This window comes from Bison bison, unplaced genomic scaffold, assembly GCF_000754665.1.
Source record: "Bison bison bison isolate TAMUID 2011002044 unplaced genomic scaffold, Bison_UMD1.0 scf7180017864506, whole genome shotgun sequence".
Classification (NCBI taxonomy): domain Eukaryota; kingdom Metazoa; phylum Chordata; class Mammalia; order Artiodactyla; family Bovidae; genus Bison; species Bison bison.
In genome coordinates, this window is record NW_011495063.1 from 514,643 (window position 1) to 529,231 (window position 14,589).

At 37.2% G+C, this 14,589-nt stretch overlaps 2 protein-coding genes across 2 annotated transcripts; both read left to right on the forward strand.

The window, feature by feature from the left end:
• Window positions 1–1,556: 1,556 nt before the first annotated feature.
• LOC104980738 (olfactory receptor 8G2-like) lies at window positions 1,557–3,010 on the forward strand. The gene is made up of 3 exons (XM_010829514.1): window positions 1,557–1,644; window positions 2,286–2,607; window positions 2,761–3,010. Exons 1-3 carry the CDS (start codon window positions 1,557–1,559, stop codon window positions 3,008–3,010), a joined length of 660 nt encoding a protein of 219 aa, XP_010827816.1.
• Window positions 3,011–8,439: 5,429 nt separating this feature from the next.
• LOC104980656 (olfactory receptor 8G1-like) lies at window positions 8,440–9,381 on the forward strand. Its single transcript, XM_010829414.1, has one exon. It carries the CDS (start codon window positions 8,440–8,442, stop codon window positions 9,379–9,381), a length of 942 nt encoding a protein of 313 aa, XP_010827716.1.
• The last annotated feature ends 5,208 nt before the right edge of the window (window positions 9,382–14,589 follow it).

The window sequence follows — 14,589 nt, forward strand, 5'->3', positions numbered from 1 at the left end:
TTTAAGCCAACTTTTTCGCTCTCCTCTTTCACCTTCATCAAGAGGCTTTTTAGTTCTTCTTCACTTTCTGCCATAAGGGTGGTGTCATCTGCATATCTGAGGTTATTGATATTTCTCCCAGCAATCTTGATTCCAGCTTGTGCTTCTTCCAGCCCAGAGTTTCTCATGATGTACTCTGCATATAAGTTAAATAAGCATCTCATAGGAATCATTTATCTGAATATACACAGAAGGTAGATTTTAGTATTTCTGTTTTTCAGAGAGTTGTAAAATAGACATATTATCTCAAGACCGCACAGCAAGAATGGGGTTGAATTGAGGATTCAAACCTCTAACGTCTACCATATTCAGGACCCATTAGAACAAAGATAATAGAAGTACATTTAATCCAACTACTCATTAGGTGTGTCCTTAAAGAATATCTACTATGTACATGATTATTCTGTCTGTGCTCCAACTTTTATGACTGTCAGCTCAGGGTATTCTGATGATAGGATGTTTGTCTTTGCTGTGAAACCAAATATTTCTTCCTATGGTGAGGCAGTTAATTTTACCCAGTCTCTTGAATGTATACAATAAGTTCAGTACCTCTCACTGCCATGTGATGAATGTTGAAATAACTGTCTTGTGCCACATGAATTTTTGCTTTGCTGAAAAAAAATATTCTCAGTTGTTTTAGACATCTTAAAATAACTGATTTCTAGATCATATTTAGGAAACTGTGTAGCTTTCCTATATCACACAGTATTTTACTTCAAACTGAGCACAATAGCCAAATATCACTTGAGTGTTAAGAATATGAATTTCTATTTTCTAGAACCTACTCAGAAGAAGGCAATGGCACCCCACTCCAGTACCCTTGCCTGGAAAATCCCACGGACAGAGGAGCCTGGTAGGCTGCAGTCCATGGGGTCGCTGGGAGTCAGACACAACTGAGCAACTTCACTTTCACTATTCACTTTCATGCATAGGAGAAGGAAATGGCAACTCACTCCAGTGTTCTTGCCTGGAGAATCCCAGGGACAGGGGAGCCTGGTGGGCTGCAGTCTATGGGGTCGCACAGAGTCAGACACGACTGAAGCGACTTAGCAGCAGCAGCAGCAGCAGAACCTACTCATTTCCTTTGCTAATCTAAACTAAAGATACATTGGTCTTTAAAAAAAATACATCACACTGTTGACTAGTATTGAATTGACACTAAAATTACTTATTTTATTTTGCATGTACTTTACTCATCCACGTCTCTTCCATCTTTGAATTCTATTGAGAGCACATGCAAAATGCATGACTATATTTTAAAAAGGTTGGCATACCAGACACCTAGTGTTTGTGTTCAAAAGAACTTTATGATTTGGAGAATAGAATCATTTTCTCACCTCCACCATTTAACTCATGAAGTCCAAACTGCACAGATCAATCTTGGTACACCGATGCCCTGGTCACAGTGTTGGAGTACATGACTTGTATTTAGGCCATTATACTCTCACCCCTAAGATTATCCAAATTAGAATAAGAAGAATGGTTCCTGGTGTGGAAAAACCTATTGAGGTATAAGCATGATGTCTGCCAAGCAGTTGCATTTCTGCCCTCTGGAGTCAAAGTCCCGGGAGAAGGAAGCTGGGACATTAAAGCATCAGATCTCAGGTGAAGTGATACTGGTCATCACATTTCAGGTATTTTCAGTTGAGATGTTACTAAAGACCAGCCCCAACTAATACAGCTACTTTCCACAGACTTGTGAATCCTCCTGCATTAATTATAGAAAGCATACGCTACTATTACTTTTTATAAATGGAAGGAAAGTGCTATGTTATTTGACATGCATGATATTAATATGTCAACAGGGAAACTTGGAGGAAAGAAGAGTACTCAGAAATAATACTAGAAATCTCCAAGTTGACTGACTTCAAAAATCCATAAATTGTTGTTTCTCTTAAACTTTATGAAATTTATTAATTATGAAGTTCTTGATGTTTATAATTTCTATTCTAGTTCAACCAGAATGATTGTTTGTCCTTGAGTAGTAGGAGATACTGGAGAATTCCCTGCATTATGTATGTCCTCTGAAGAAGGATAAGGAATGATCTCTGCAGAATTACTCTCTGTCTCTCTCTCTCTCTCTCTCTCTCACACACACACACACACAGAAATACATTTTTCTGTTTTTTTTAATTAGCATCTGCTGAGAAGAAAATGGACCCTGGAAATCACTCCTCAGTGAGTTCATCCTCGCTGCCTCACAGAACAGCCACAACTCCAGCTGCTCTTTTTCCTCTTCTTCCTAGGAATCTATGTGGTCATGGTAGTGGGGAACCAGGGCATGATCACACTGACTGGGCTCAGTTCTCACCTGCACACACCCATGTACTATTTCCTCAGCAATTTGTCCTTTATTGATCTCTGTCAGTCCACTGTCATTACCCCCAAAATGCTGGTGAGCTTTGTTACAGAGAAAAATGTCATCTCCTACCCTGAATGCTTGACTCAGCTCTATTTCTTTCTTCTTTTTATTATTGCAGAGAGTTATATGTTGGCTAAAGTGGCATATGACAGCTATGTTGCCATCTGTAACCCCTTGCTTTATAATGCCATCGTGTCTTATTATAGGTACTTCCAGCTCACAGCAGCAGTTTATGTCTTATGAATCATTCAAACAACCTTCCATACTTGCCTTATCTTGAGACTCTATTTCTGCAAGGCCAATGTGGTTAACCATTATTTCTGCAATGTTTTTTCACTCTTGGAGCTATCCTGTTCTAGCATCTATTTCAACAAATTTTTGGCTCTAGTCTACAGTTCTTTCAACGTCCTGATGTCTGCCTTAACTATTCTTATCTCCTACATCTTCAGTCTCTACAAAACCTTCCACATACACTCCACGGAGGGCAGGTCCAAAGCCTTTAGCACCTGCAGTTCCCACATCCCAGCTGTTGCTGTTTTCTATGGATCTGCAACATTCATGTACCTGCAGTCATCATCTGTGAGCCCATGGACCAAGGGGCTCATATAAAGACAAGGGTTTTATACCTGCACTGTGCCCATGCTGAGCCCTCTGACATAGACTCTGCAGAATAAGGATGTCAAATTGGTCCTGAAGAAAATTCTGGTCAGTGGAAAATGTAGATGAATAGACTCAGTGTTGGTGTTATATCAGAAATAAACCTTTGCTTCTCTGAGATATGTAATGTTTTAGTTTTATTGTTAAAATTTTTGGAAATTCAGGATCATTTTCCCATACAATACATTTCACAAATTCCCTTCAGGCTGAAACCTTTGAATTTGTGTTATATGACTATGTATGGAGAAATATCAAGAATAACGTCAGAGACACTTGAGATTTAAAGTTTCAGTGTAATATTAAAAAATAAAAACAAGAATACCTATGATGATCATCATAAAGTAATGACATATTATTATTGAGCTAGTATAAAATATCAAACACTGTGCTCAGCACTTTATATTAGACAACTTTCTTTAATATTTATGATATTCTCTCAAGGCAAGCCCTAGTATTGTTTCCATTTGAGAAATGAATAAATTGAAGTTTGTTTACTTGGAGTAAATGTCCCCATAGTCCCAAACACAATAAAGACAGAGGCTAGAATCTCTGGCTCCAAGAACTGTGATTTTACTCAAAGTAATCTATTAGCCCCATGTAATTGTGGGTAAGTGTAAGGCCTTCCCAGTAATTTCTTTCTACACATTAAGCATCTACCTTTTGTGTGAGATTGTATTGCTTTTTGTTAGATCTCTCCAATGCTATTTTCACTTTTATTTCATTTGACTTAATGAAAACAATCAAATTATTTCAAACTTGTGTTGATCAAGCAAAAACACCAAATGCAGAGTGATTGCAGAATCTTATGACAAGACTTATCAAAGAGATTCAAATTATCATGTTCAATACCAACAATTTCTACATAAGTAGCCCAACACATTTTTATCTTTAAATCATTAGTGCTATACTATTTATGTAACAGGTGCTTCCCTCGTGGCTCAGTGGTAAAGAATACAGCTGCCAATGCAGGAGACGTGGGTTCAGCCCTTGGGTGGGAAAGATCCCCTGGAGAAAGAACTGGTAACCCATTCCAGTATTCTTGCCTGGGAAATCCCATAGAGAGAGGAGTCTTGCAGGCTACAGTTCACAGGGTTGCAAATCGTCCATCCAACACAACCTTGCCACTAAACTACAACAATAAATGTATGTTAACAGCTACTCAGTATTCTTTCCTGGAAAATCCCATGGATGGAGGGGCCTGGTGGGCTGCAGTCCGTGGGGTCTCTAGGAGTCGGACACGATTGAACGACTTCACCTTATTTTTTCACTTTCATGCATTGGAGAAGGAAATGGCAACCCACTCCAGTGTTCTTACTTGGAGAACCAGGGACGGGGGAGCCTGGTGGGCTGCCGTCTGTGGGGTCGCACAGAGTCGGACACGACTGAAGCGACTTAGCAGCAGCAGCAGTAGCAGCAGCAACAGCTACTCATAATAACCCCAAATTCTGTAAGTTGTATTACTTTCATGAGGTTCATGCCTTTTGCCATGTAATTTATAAACAATTGCCATTTCTTGTCAGTTTTATCTTGGAAACATCTCTTATCTCCCCTCATATTGCTCCTTTTTAGCTTCTGGGCATTAACATCTGGTAACTATAAATTCACATGAAACTCTGAATACCCAGTTGTCTTCGGCCTCTTCTCAGTTCAAACCATCTTACTCATTACTGACAGATCGACATTCTTTGGGTAGTGTGCTGCCTTATTCATCTCTAGTGTCCAAATATATGACTAAGACTATATATATATAAACATAATTTTATTTACCACCCATGTATTTCATTATCCATTCATTCATCAATGGCAAACATTCATCTTCAATTATTTCATATTATTTGACTTAATTTTCATATGATTTGTCTTATGATTTTCATATTATTTGACCTAATATTCATCAATACTATAAAATAAGGTAGAATGGCTACAATTACGGCTTCTACCTTAGGCATGCTTCCTAGACTGTTATACAGTCCAGAATATATAAATATATATATATATATGTATATATATATATATAAATCAGCTAAATCAGAACATATAACCTGTCAGAAATGAAAGAATGGCTTATATGGATCTCTTCATTTTTTTAATTTCTGAATAAGTATAGGAATGATCTCTTTACTCCTTGTTTACATTCTTTCTATATCTGACCCTTACCAAATTCCAATTCTCTTTTTCACTTTTTTATTTAGCACACTGAAGCAACTTCAATCATAGTCTGTTCACTTATACGGTGGCATTCCAGACACGGTATTCTTCTCCAAACATATCAGAATCCTGCAGCCATAGCAAACCCAAAGCCAAAATGTTTTTGGTGCATGGGTATGGTGGATTTTCCTTGAATCTGAAAAAAACTCCAGTAGAAGGTATTCAAAACAAGAGACCCTCTAGAACCTTGTTTCTCAGAGTGGTCAATAGATGAGAAATAGTGGCAAAATCTGAAAGATTTTATTGAAAATGTATAATCTCAAACCATACACAAGACTTGCTATAAGAATCTGCTTTTTTTTAATTTTTGTAATTTTTATTTTATTATTTAACTTAATAATATTGTATTAGTTTTGCCATATATCAACATGAATCTGCCACAGGTATACACGTGTTCCCCATCATGAACCCTCCTCCCTCCTCCCTCCCCATACCATCCCTCTGGGTCGTCCCAGTGCACCAGCCCCATCAGCAGATGAATGGATAAGAAAGCTGTGGTACATATACACAATGGAGTATTATTCATCCATTAAAAATAATACATTTGAATCAGTTCTAATGAGGTGGAAGAATCTGCTTTTGATCAAGATCCTTAGGTTATTCCCATACACATTAAGAGTTGAGGAGCTTTTGAAAAATATTGATATCTGACCTCATACCCTGATATTTTGACTTAATTGGCATAGGGTTCAACCTCAGTACTGAAATTAAAAGGAAAGAAAAAACTTCCCTGATAAGTTTTTTTAATGAGTCTAAATGAGTATCTAAAATTGAGAAGCATTAACTTCCCTTGTGGCTCAGCTTGTAAAGAATCCACCTGCAAAGCAGGAGACCTGGGTTCGATGCCTGGGTTGGGAAGATCCGAGGGAGAAGGGAAAGGCTAACTACTCCAGTATTCTAGCCTGGAGAAATCCATGGACTCATAGTCCATGGGGTCACAAAGAATCAGAAACAACTGAGTGACTTTTACTTTCAATGTAACAAAAGTATAAACTGGTAAAAAATGAAACTGAGTCTTCTTATATTTAACTATAAGATTTCTCCTGACTTGAGTGTGCAATTTACCTTGATTCAATCATTTCTAAGTATGTTTCCAATTTTCCTGTTTTAGAACAAAAAATGAAAATACAATATATAAGAAGAAAGGAAATATGAAACATAAGTGCCTAATAAAATGTTTTATATATGCAGCTTAGCACTAGAATCATTAATAGTGAGCACCTAAAAAATCAAAAATTAAGTCAATATTCTGAATTCTTACCCCATAACTTTAAATCCAATAACATATAGATTTGACTTTAAATTAATATGTGTATTTTGTATTCACATGAAAATGGATTCCATACACTTTTTGCAAGGATAAATGATTTACTTCATCATATAAAGAATTGTTGCCATTTTAACATTAAGATAACTTGTCAGAATGTTGCCCAATCCTCTAAAACCTTTTATTCACAGAGTGGACTAGGAACAACTAGAACTGGCCAGGAGCTTGTATGAGATGCAGAATCTCAAAATCTCAAATGCTCCTGAGAAGGATCTGATGCTGATTGAGGATTTTATTTTGAAAAAATCTCCAGATGATCCTGTGAAGAAATCTCAGTCACTAATTGTTGAGTTCAGGATTGACAGAGAATTCCTCTTGAAGGAAAAAGTTAGACAACTGGGGACGTGTCAACTGCAACTGCTTCTTTCTCAAGAGCTTGTCTTCTGAGAAAAGGAAATCCTTGGAGAGTATTTGACTCCATGTTATTTACTGCCTGGCTTATATGAAATCCATGACACACCTTCATAGCACAGTGATCACAACCACTCAGGGGAGAACTGAGAAAGGTGCAGATGTTTGCCACTTTGAGGCTGAAGACTTAGAATTAGAGATGCTGATCTGTGATGCAGACCAGCTTCAAAATGGGCTGTGCCAGCCCTCTCAACACTAAAGACAGCAGAAAGCTGGGTACCTATCATTCCTGACACCAATACAGAGCTATCTTCTGAGTCAAAGGAAGCATGTTGCAAACAAAATTTGGTATTGGGATTTCCAGCAAGAAGAAAGGTGAGTGTATTAATCTCACATCTGTGGCTTGAGACTATAAGTCTTGAAATAATACCATGAAAATTCAGGTAAATATTCTCATACATTTGTGTATGGAATTACTTATAAAATCCCATTTGTATCCCCCTATGTCCTAAACACTATGCAATTTACTTGCTATACAGAGGAGAATAAGTATGATTCGATGCATCAACTGACTTAAAATATATCTCAAATCTAAAAATGTGCTGTTTAGAAATAACAGTTTTCTGAATGTAAAGTGGGAAAGTCAAATCAATTACAAGGTGTTGGGGAATGTTTGCATGATGATTTCTAACTTAAGTAAGATGGAAAAGAAAAGAGAACATATTTACAACACAACAGAGACAAAGAGAGATGGTAGGACTATTTCATGTGAAAAAAACAAAAAGACAGACAGCTGCTGCCTGCTTCTCTTTTAGCCTTCAGTCTTTTCCAGCATCAGGGTCTTTTCCAATGAGTCAGTTCTTCGCATCAGGTGGCAAAAGTATTGGAACTTCAGCTTCAGCAACAATCCTGTCCAATGAATATTCAGGGTTGATTTTTATGGCACAAATAGAAAATGGTAATACTGACATGGCATCATAGGGTAGATGGATGAGGCAGTTTGTGGCTAAGGATGATGAATTAAAAGACTGCCACACTTTAAATCCCATCTATAGACACCATCTCTATATGTTGCTGTATATGTTTATATATGCACATACATACATGTATATATGTGGATATGCATATGGTTATGTATGTACATATTATAGTATGACTTACTCATCTATTCATCAGTTGATGGACATAAATTTGAATTGTTTCCAATTTGCATTGTTATGAATAAAGCTGCCATGCATGTTTTTACGGTTATAAACATGGCTAAATGCTTTAATAGAAAATATATTTATTATAGTTGAAAATGAGGCTTTGCAAGTATTGAATGTAGATGTACTTTCCTTCCATAAATAGACCCAGACTTAAGTGATTATATAGGTGGAAAGGATGCCAAAACTGTGAATCATTTATATGGAGCACTCTATTCCAAATGAAAAAGAATGTAATGAATTCCCTCCAATTAGAGTGTTTTACTCTTTCCCCTCCAGAGACTACGTAAATGGAAATGGCAGCAGAAAATCACTCCTCAGTGACTGAGTTCACCCTCGCTGGGCTCACAGAACAGCCACTAATCCAGCTGCCCCTTTTCCTCCTCTTCCTAGGAATCTATGTGGTCACGGTGGTGGGAAACCTGGTCATGATCACACTGATTGGGCTCAGTTCTCACCTGCACACCCCCATGTACTATTTCCTAAGCAGCTTGTCCTTCATTGACCTCTGTCAGTCCACTGTCATTACCCCAAAAATGCTGATGAACTTTGTGACAGAGAAGAACATCATCTCCTATCCTGAATGCATGACTCAGCTCTTTTTCTTTCTTGTTTTTATAATTGCAGAGTGTTACCTGTTGGCTGCAATGGCATATGACCGCTATGTTGCCATCTGTAGCCCCTTGCTGTATAATATTACCATGTCCCATCAAGCCTGTTTCTCCCTCATTTGTGGAGTGTATGTGATGGGACTGGTATGTGCATTCTCTCACACAGGCTGCATGCTTAGGGTTCATTTCTGCAAATTTGATGTGATCAACCATTATTTCTGTGATCTTCTGCCCCTCCTAAAGCTCTCCTGCTCTAGCACCTATGTCAATGAATTACTGGTTCTATGCTTTGGTTCACTTAACATCTTTGCCCCGATCCTGACCATCCTCAGCTCCTACATCTTCATCATTTCCAGCATCCTCCACATTCATTCCACGGAGGGCAGGTCCAAAGCCTTCAGCACATGCAGCTCCCACATCTCAGCTGTTGCTGTTTTCTATGGATCTGCAGCATTCATGTACCTGCAGCCTTCATCTGTGAGCTCCATGGACCAAGGGAAAGTGTCCTCTGTGTTTTATACTATTGTTGTGCCATTGCTGAATCCCCTGATCTACAGCGTCAGGAATAAAGATGTCAATGTTGCCCTGAAGAAAATGCTTGACAGAAGAAAGTTTTTGTGACCAGACATAAGATGAGCATGATATTTTAAATCTAGTCATTGCTTGTTACACCGAATGGATGTATGATTCTCTTATTTCAAAATCCTTACCAGAGCTTAAAATCTGAGTTAAGAACAAAATTTCATGCTTTGTTACATTGCTCAAACCAGTGTGCCTCCTACTATGCCATTTATTGTTTTCAGTGTGTACTCGCATGCTTACTGTCCAAAATGTACTATCTGCTGTAATGTTCATAAAGGTTACCCAATGCTTGTATTTTACTGCCATATCTGTGGGACCTAAGATAGCTCCTGAGACTAGAAAGTCTTTGACAGCTTTCTTATTTCCTTTTTAAAAACATTTATGGGAAGCCATATATATCTCACACTGTCTTTGTCCATTACTTTCTCTAATTAGCTACATATGACTTTTAAAAGTTAAACTCAATTAAATTTCTATTTGACGAGTTCTTCAAAGATCTGCAATAAAACTGATGACATCATAAATTATTTCTATACAAAAATTTAGAAGAATGAACATAAGTAGCTTCTGTATCAAACCCCAGTGCAGGTAATATAACTTGTGAACAGCTGATTTCTGGGATGGTACGGTGAGGGAGGAGAGAGCGGGGTTCGGGATGGGGAACACATGTATACCTGTGGCGGATTCATGTTTATGTATGGCAAAACCAATACAAGTAATTAACCTCCAATTAAAATAAATAAATTTATATTTAAAAAAAAGAAAAAAGTTAAAAAGCCAATATTCTTGAAAAAAAAACTTGGGTTTTCAAGCATGCAACCTACATGTGTTAAAAAATAATGTGTATGGTTGGTATCTGATGGGTCAGCATAACAAATCTGGAGATACATTGGCATCTGGAACTCAAATACTCCAGTCCAGATTACCATGGTTTCCTATACCCAAACAGAAGAACTTCACCTATATTGATACTGAGAAAATTCTTAGTATGTAGAATTTTACCACATGTAAATTACAGTTCAATAAATTTGGTTTTAAGACAAAGAGAAAATATGATGCATTTTGCTATATTGCTGCAATCAGAGTTGTGGATCTTCCTAGATTGTGACCTTGAACCAGAACATGATTTTTAATTACTCTATAGATTAAGCAAACAACAACTAGTAAACTTTTTCACATTAAGTGACATATCTCTATGTTATTTCTCAATATTTCTTTTTTTATAGAGTTAGATAAAGTCATTAACTTATTCTACTTGTTAGGAACTGTTCATGGTGTTATGATAATAACCAGTTGAAACCTTCCTGCAGCCTACATGTTAAAATATTTCAAGTACTACTGCTATATAAATATATCATGGCATTAAAATACAGTTAATATATGTCAAGGAGAAAAAAATTGTTCAAATATTGCACACAATTTTTTCTTTTTTTTTTTTTAATCTCTGGTGTGAAATCATTTTAGAATGTTCCTTTAATGCAAGTCTAAAAGTTTCCTAAAATTCTGAATTCTTATATAGCTTGACATGAAATTCACCAGAGTTATAATAAGATCTATCCCAGCCTTGCTTCCAATCTATAATCTAACAAAAAGGATAAATTACAACTATATGACACTATTAAACACTAGAGAGTCAATGGGAGAAAAGGGAATTGCTAATTGTAACTTTTCCCAAGAGTTGATACCTGTAGGATATGATCCTAGTGGGAGATCATTAGCATTATCTGTTCCTCATCTGACTCTTAGCATCAATACTCAGATTATAAATCACCATTCACATCAACCAACATTTGCATGGGGCCATCGACTTCAACAGAAGTCAGGACCAGTGACTCAAAATTATTACAACAGAGTCTTCAAGGTTATGACCCTACAACAACAAGAAGTCCTGCAAGGTTAGTACTTAGAACTATCCACCTGCATCACCAGAACCGTTTTCCCTACAGAGAAATAGAGGAGAAGAATACACAGCACTGGTGTTTTGGGGACAAAGAGGGATGTATCTGAATACCAGTCCCGGACTTTAGATAGTTGAATCTTCTGTTCTAGGTCCCTCAGATGAAAAGATGTGAGTAGCTATTTTTCTGTCTCTATCTCTCCTCACTCTAATATCCAAACTCCCTGAGGAGCAACTGTTCCCTTAATCATCTCTCTGTCCCCGCTGTATAAAAGTATGGCCAGTATTTCTTTGTTTACTCATTTCAACTCACATAGTGTGAGAGCTTTGTTCACTTGTGTTGGAGTCTATGTTAACTTATCACTACACTCCATTCAATAATTTTATTAAAAAATCATATTTCTTGATACTTGTATATAAGGTATTGTGCCAAGCACTGTATTGAGTTTACCATCTAGTACAGAAGAAAAGCCGATAAGTAACTCATAATAATTGATACAGAATTAAGCACATACTAAATGTAAACATGAGAAAGGTATCCTCAGCTCACAGAAAATGTCTTATTACATGGGGTTTCCATTATTAAAGCCCTTAACTTAAGGGCCCTAGCTATTGAATAGATTTCATCAGATACACTGGGAATGTGTGAGAGAAAATAAGGAAATATAATGAGTCATAAAAGAGATTCTGTCAAAGGCTGTTTTGTATAATAGTTAAAACATGTGACACCTGGTGGGACATAAAAATAAAAGTTTTTGTTGTTGGGTGATATAAATCATTGAATGACAGAAATTTATTAAAACTTCATTTGGAGACCTTGGAAAATATTAATATTTAGGAAGTTTATATTTAGTAAAAACTTCAAAATTTCAGGATCATTGTATGTATTTAGGTAGAAAGGAGGAACAAGATAATGTCTTAAGGAAAAAAAAAAATTCCAGCCATCATCAGTTCAGTTCAGTCCAGTCACTCAGTTGTATCCATCTATTTGTGACCTCCTGGACTTCAGCATGCAAGGCCTCCCTGTCCATCATCAACTCCCAGAGTTTACTCAAACTCATGTCCATTGAATCATTACTGCCATCCAACCATCTCATCCTCCGTCATCCCCTTCTTCTCTTGCCCTCAATCCTTCCCAGCATCAGGGTATTTTAAAATGAGTCAGTACTTCACATCAGGTGGCCAACTATTGGAGTTTCAAATTCAACATCAGTCCTTCCAATGAATAATCAGGACTGATTTCCATTAGGGTGGACTTGTTGGATTTCCTTGCAGTCCAAGGGACTCTCAAGAGTCTTTTGCAACACCACAGTTCAAAAGCATCAATTCTTCAGTGCTCAGCTTTCTTTATAGTCCAACTCTCACATCCATACATGGCTGCTGGAAAAACCATAGCTTTGACTAGACAGACCTTTGTTGGCAAAGTAATGTCTCTGCTTTTTAATATGCTGTCTAGGTTGGTCATATCTTTTCTTCCAGGGAGCAAGTGTCTCTTAATTTCATGGCTGCAGTCACCATCTGCAATGATTTTGGAGCCCAAGAAAATAGAATCTGTCACTCTTTCCACTGTTTCCCCATCTATTTGCCATAAAGTGATGGGATCAGATGCCATGACCTTCGTTTTCTCAGTGTTGAGTTTTAAGCCAGATATTTCACTCTCCTCTTTCACTTTCATCAAGAGGCTCTTTAGTTCTTCTTCGCTTTCTGTCATAAGGGTGGTGTCATCTGCATATCTGAGGTTATTGATATTTCTCCCAGCAATCTTGATTCAAGCTTGTGATTCATCCAGCCCAGCGATTCTCATGATGTACTATGCATATAAGTTAAATAAGCAGGGTGACAATATGCAGCCTAGACGTACTCCAGCCATCATAGCAGGAATGAGAATGCCACTGAACCAAAAGATATAATGCAACAACCTCAGTAGATCAAAATTAAAATAACATTGACAGTATTAAGGTCTTTCCAAAGGTATGGACCAGGGTAAGCATCTCATAAGAATCATTTATCAGAATTTACATGGAAGGTAGATTTTATTGTTTCTGTTTTTCAGAGAGTTGGAGAGTAAGCGTGTTATATCAAGACCACACAGCAAGAATGGTATTTAGCTGAGGATTCAATCTCCTACTGTCTAACATATTCAGGATCCATTAGAATGAAGATAATTGAAGTACATTAGCTCCAACTACCCATTAGGTGTGTCCTTAAAGAATATCTGCTATGTATGTGGTTACTCAGTCTGTGCTCAAATTTTTATGATCGTCAGCTTGGGGTGTGTCTGATGATAGGGATATCTGTCTTTACTGTAAAACCAAATATTTCTTTCCATAATTTGAAGCAGTTAATTTTACTCAATCTCTTGAACATATAAGATAAGTTCAGTACCTCTCACTGCCATATAATGAACATTGAGATAACTGCCCTGTGTCACAAGAATTTTTCCTTTGCTGGAAAAAAAATATCTTCGGTTGTTTTAGCCATCTTAAAATATCACATTTCTAGATCATATTTATGTGCAGCTTTTACTTTATCACACGCAGAATTTTACTTCAAACTGAACACAATAGTCCAAACATTGCTTGAGTGTTAAGAATATGAATTTTTATTTTCTAGTACCTACTCATTTCCTTTGCAAATCTAGACCAAAGGTACACTGTTTTTTTAAAAAACATATCACTGTTGACTAGTATTGAATTGACACTAAAATTACTTATTTTATTTTGCATGTACTTTACTCATCCACATCTCTACCATCTTTGAATTCTTTTGAGAGCATGTGCAAAATACATGATTATATTTTTTAAATGTTGGCATATCTAACACTTAGTGCTTCTGTATAGATCAATCTAAGTACAGTGATGCCCTGGTCATAGTGGTGGAGTACATGGCTTGTATTTAGGCCATGATATTCTCACCCCTGAAAATAGATGGGGAAACAGTGGAAACAGTGTCAGACTTTATCTTTTTGGGCTCCAAAATCACTGCAGATGGTGACTGCAGCCATGAAATTAAAAGATGCTTACGCCTTGGAAGAAAAGTTATGACCAACCTAGATAGCATATTCAAAAGCAGAGACATTACTTTGCCAACAAAGGTCCATCTAGTCAAGGCTATGGTTTTTCCAGTGGTCATGTATGGATGTGAGAGTTGGACTGTGAAGAAGGCTGAGCACTGAAGAATTGATGCTTTTGAACTGTGGTGTTGGAGAAGACTCTTGAGAGTCCCTTGGACTGCAAGGAGATCCAACCAGTCCATTCTGAAGGAGATCAGCCCTGGGATTTCTTTGGAAGGAATGATGCTAAAGCTGAAACTCCAGTACTTTGGCCACCTCATGTGAAGAGTTGACTCAT

What these genes read in the sequence shown, in the direction of transcription:
- LOC104980738 (XM_010829514.1), top strand. Translation starts at nt 1,557, where the DNA reads ATGATGTCTGCCAAGCAGTTGCATTTCTGCCCTCTGGAGTCAAAGTCC. An exon ending in ATTAAAGCATCAGATCTCAG is followed by an intron (nt 1,645 to 2,285) that starts GTGAAGTGATAC and finishes TCTTCTTCCTAG; the next exon opens with GAATCTATGTGGTCATGGTA. An exon ending in GCCATCGTGTCTTATTATAG is followed by an intron (nt 2,608 to 2,760) that starts GTACTTCCAGCT and finishes ATCCTGTTCTAG; the next exon opens with CATCTATTTCAACAAATTTT.
- LOC104980656 (XM_010829414.1), top strand. Translation starts at nt 8,440, where the DNA reads ATGGAAATGGCAGCAGAAAATCACTCCTCAGTGACTGAGTTCACCCTC.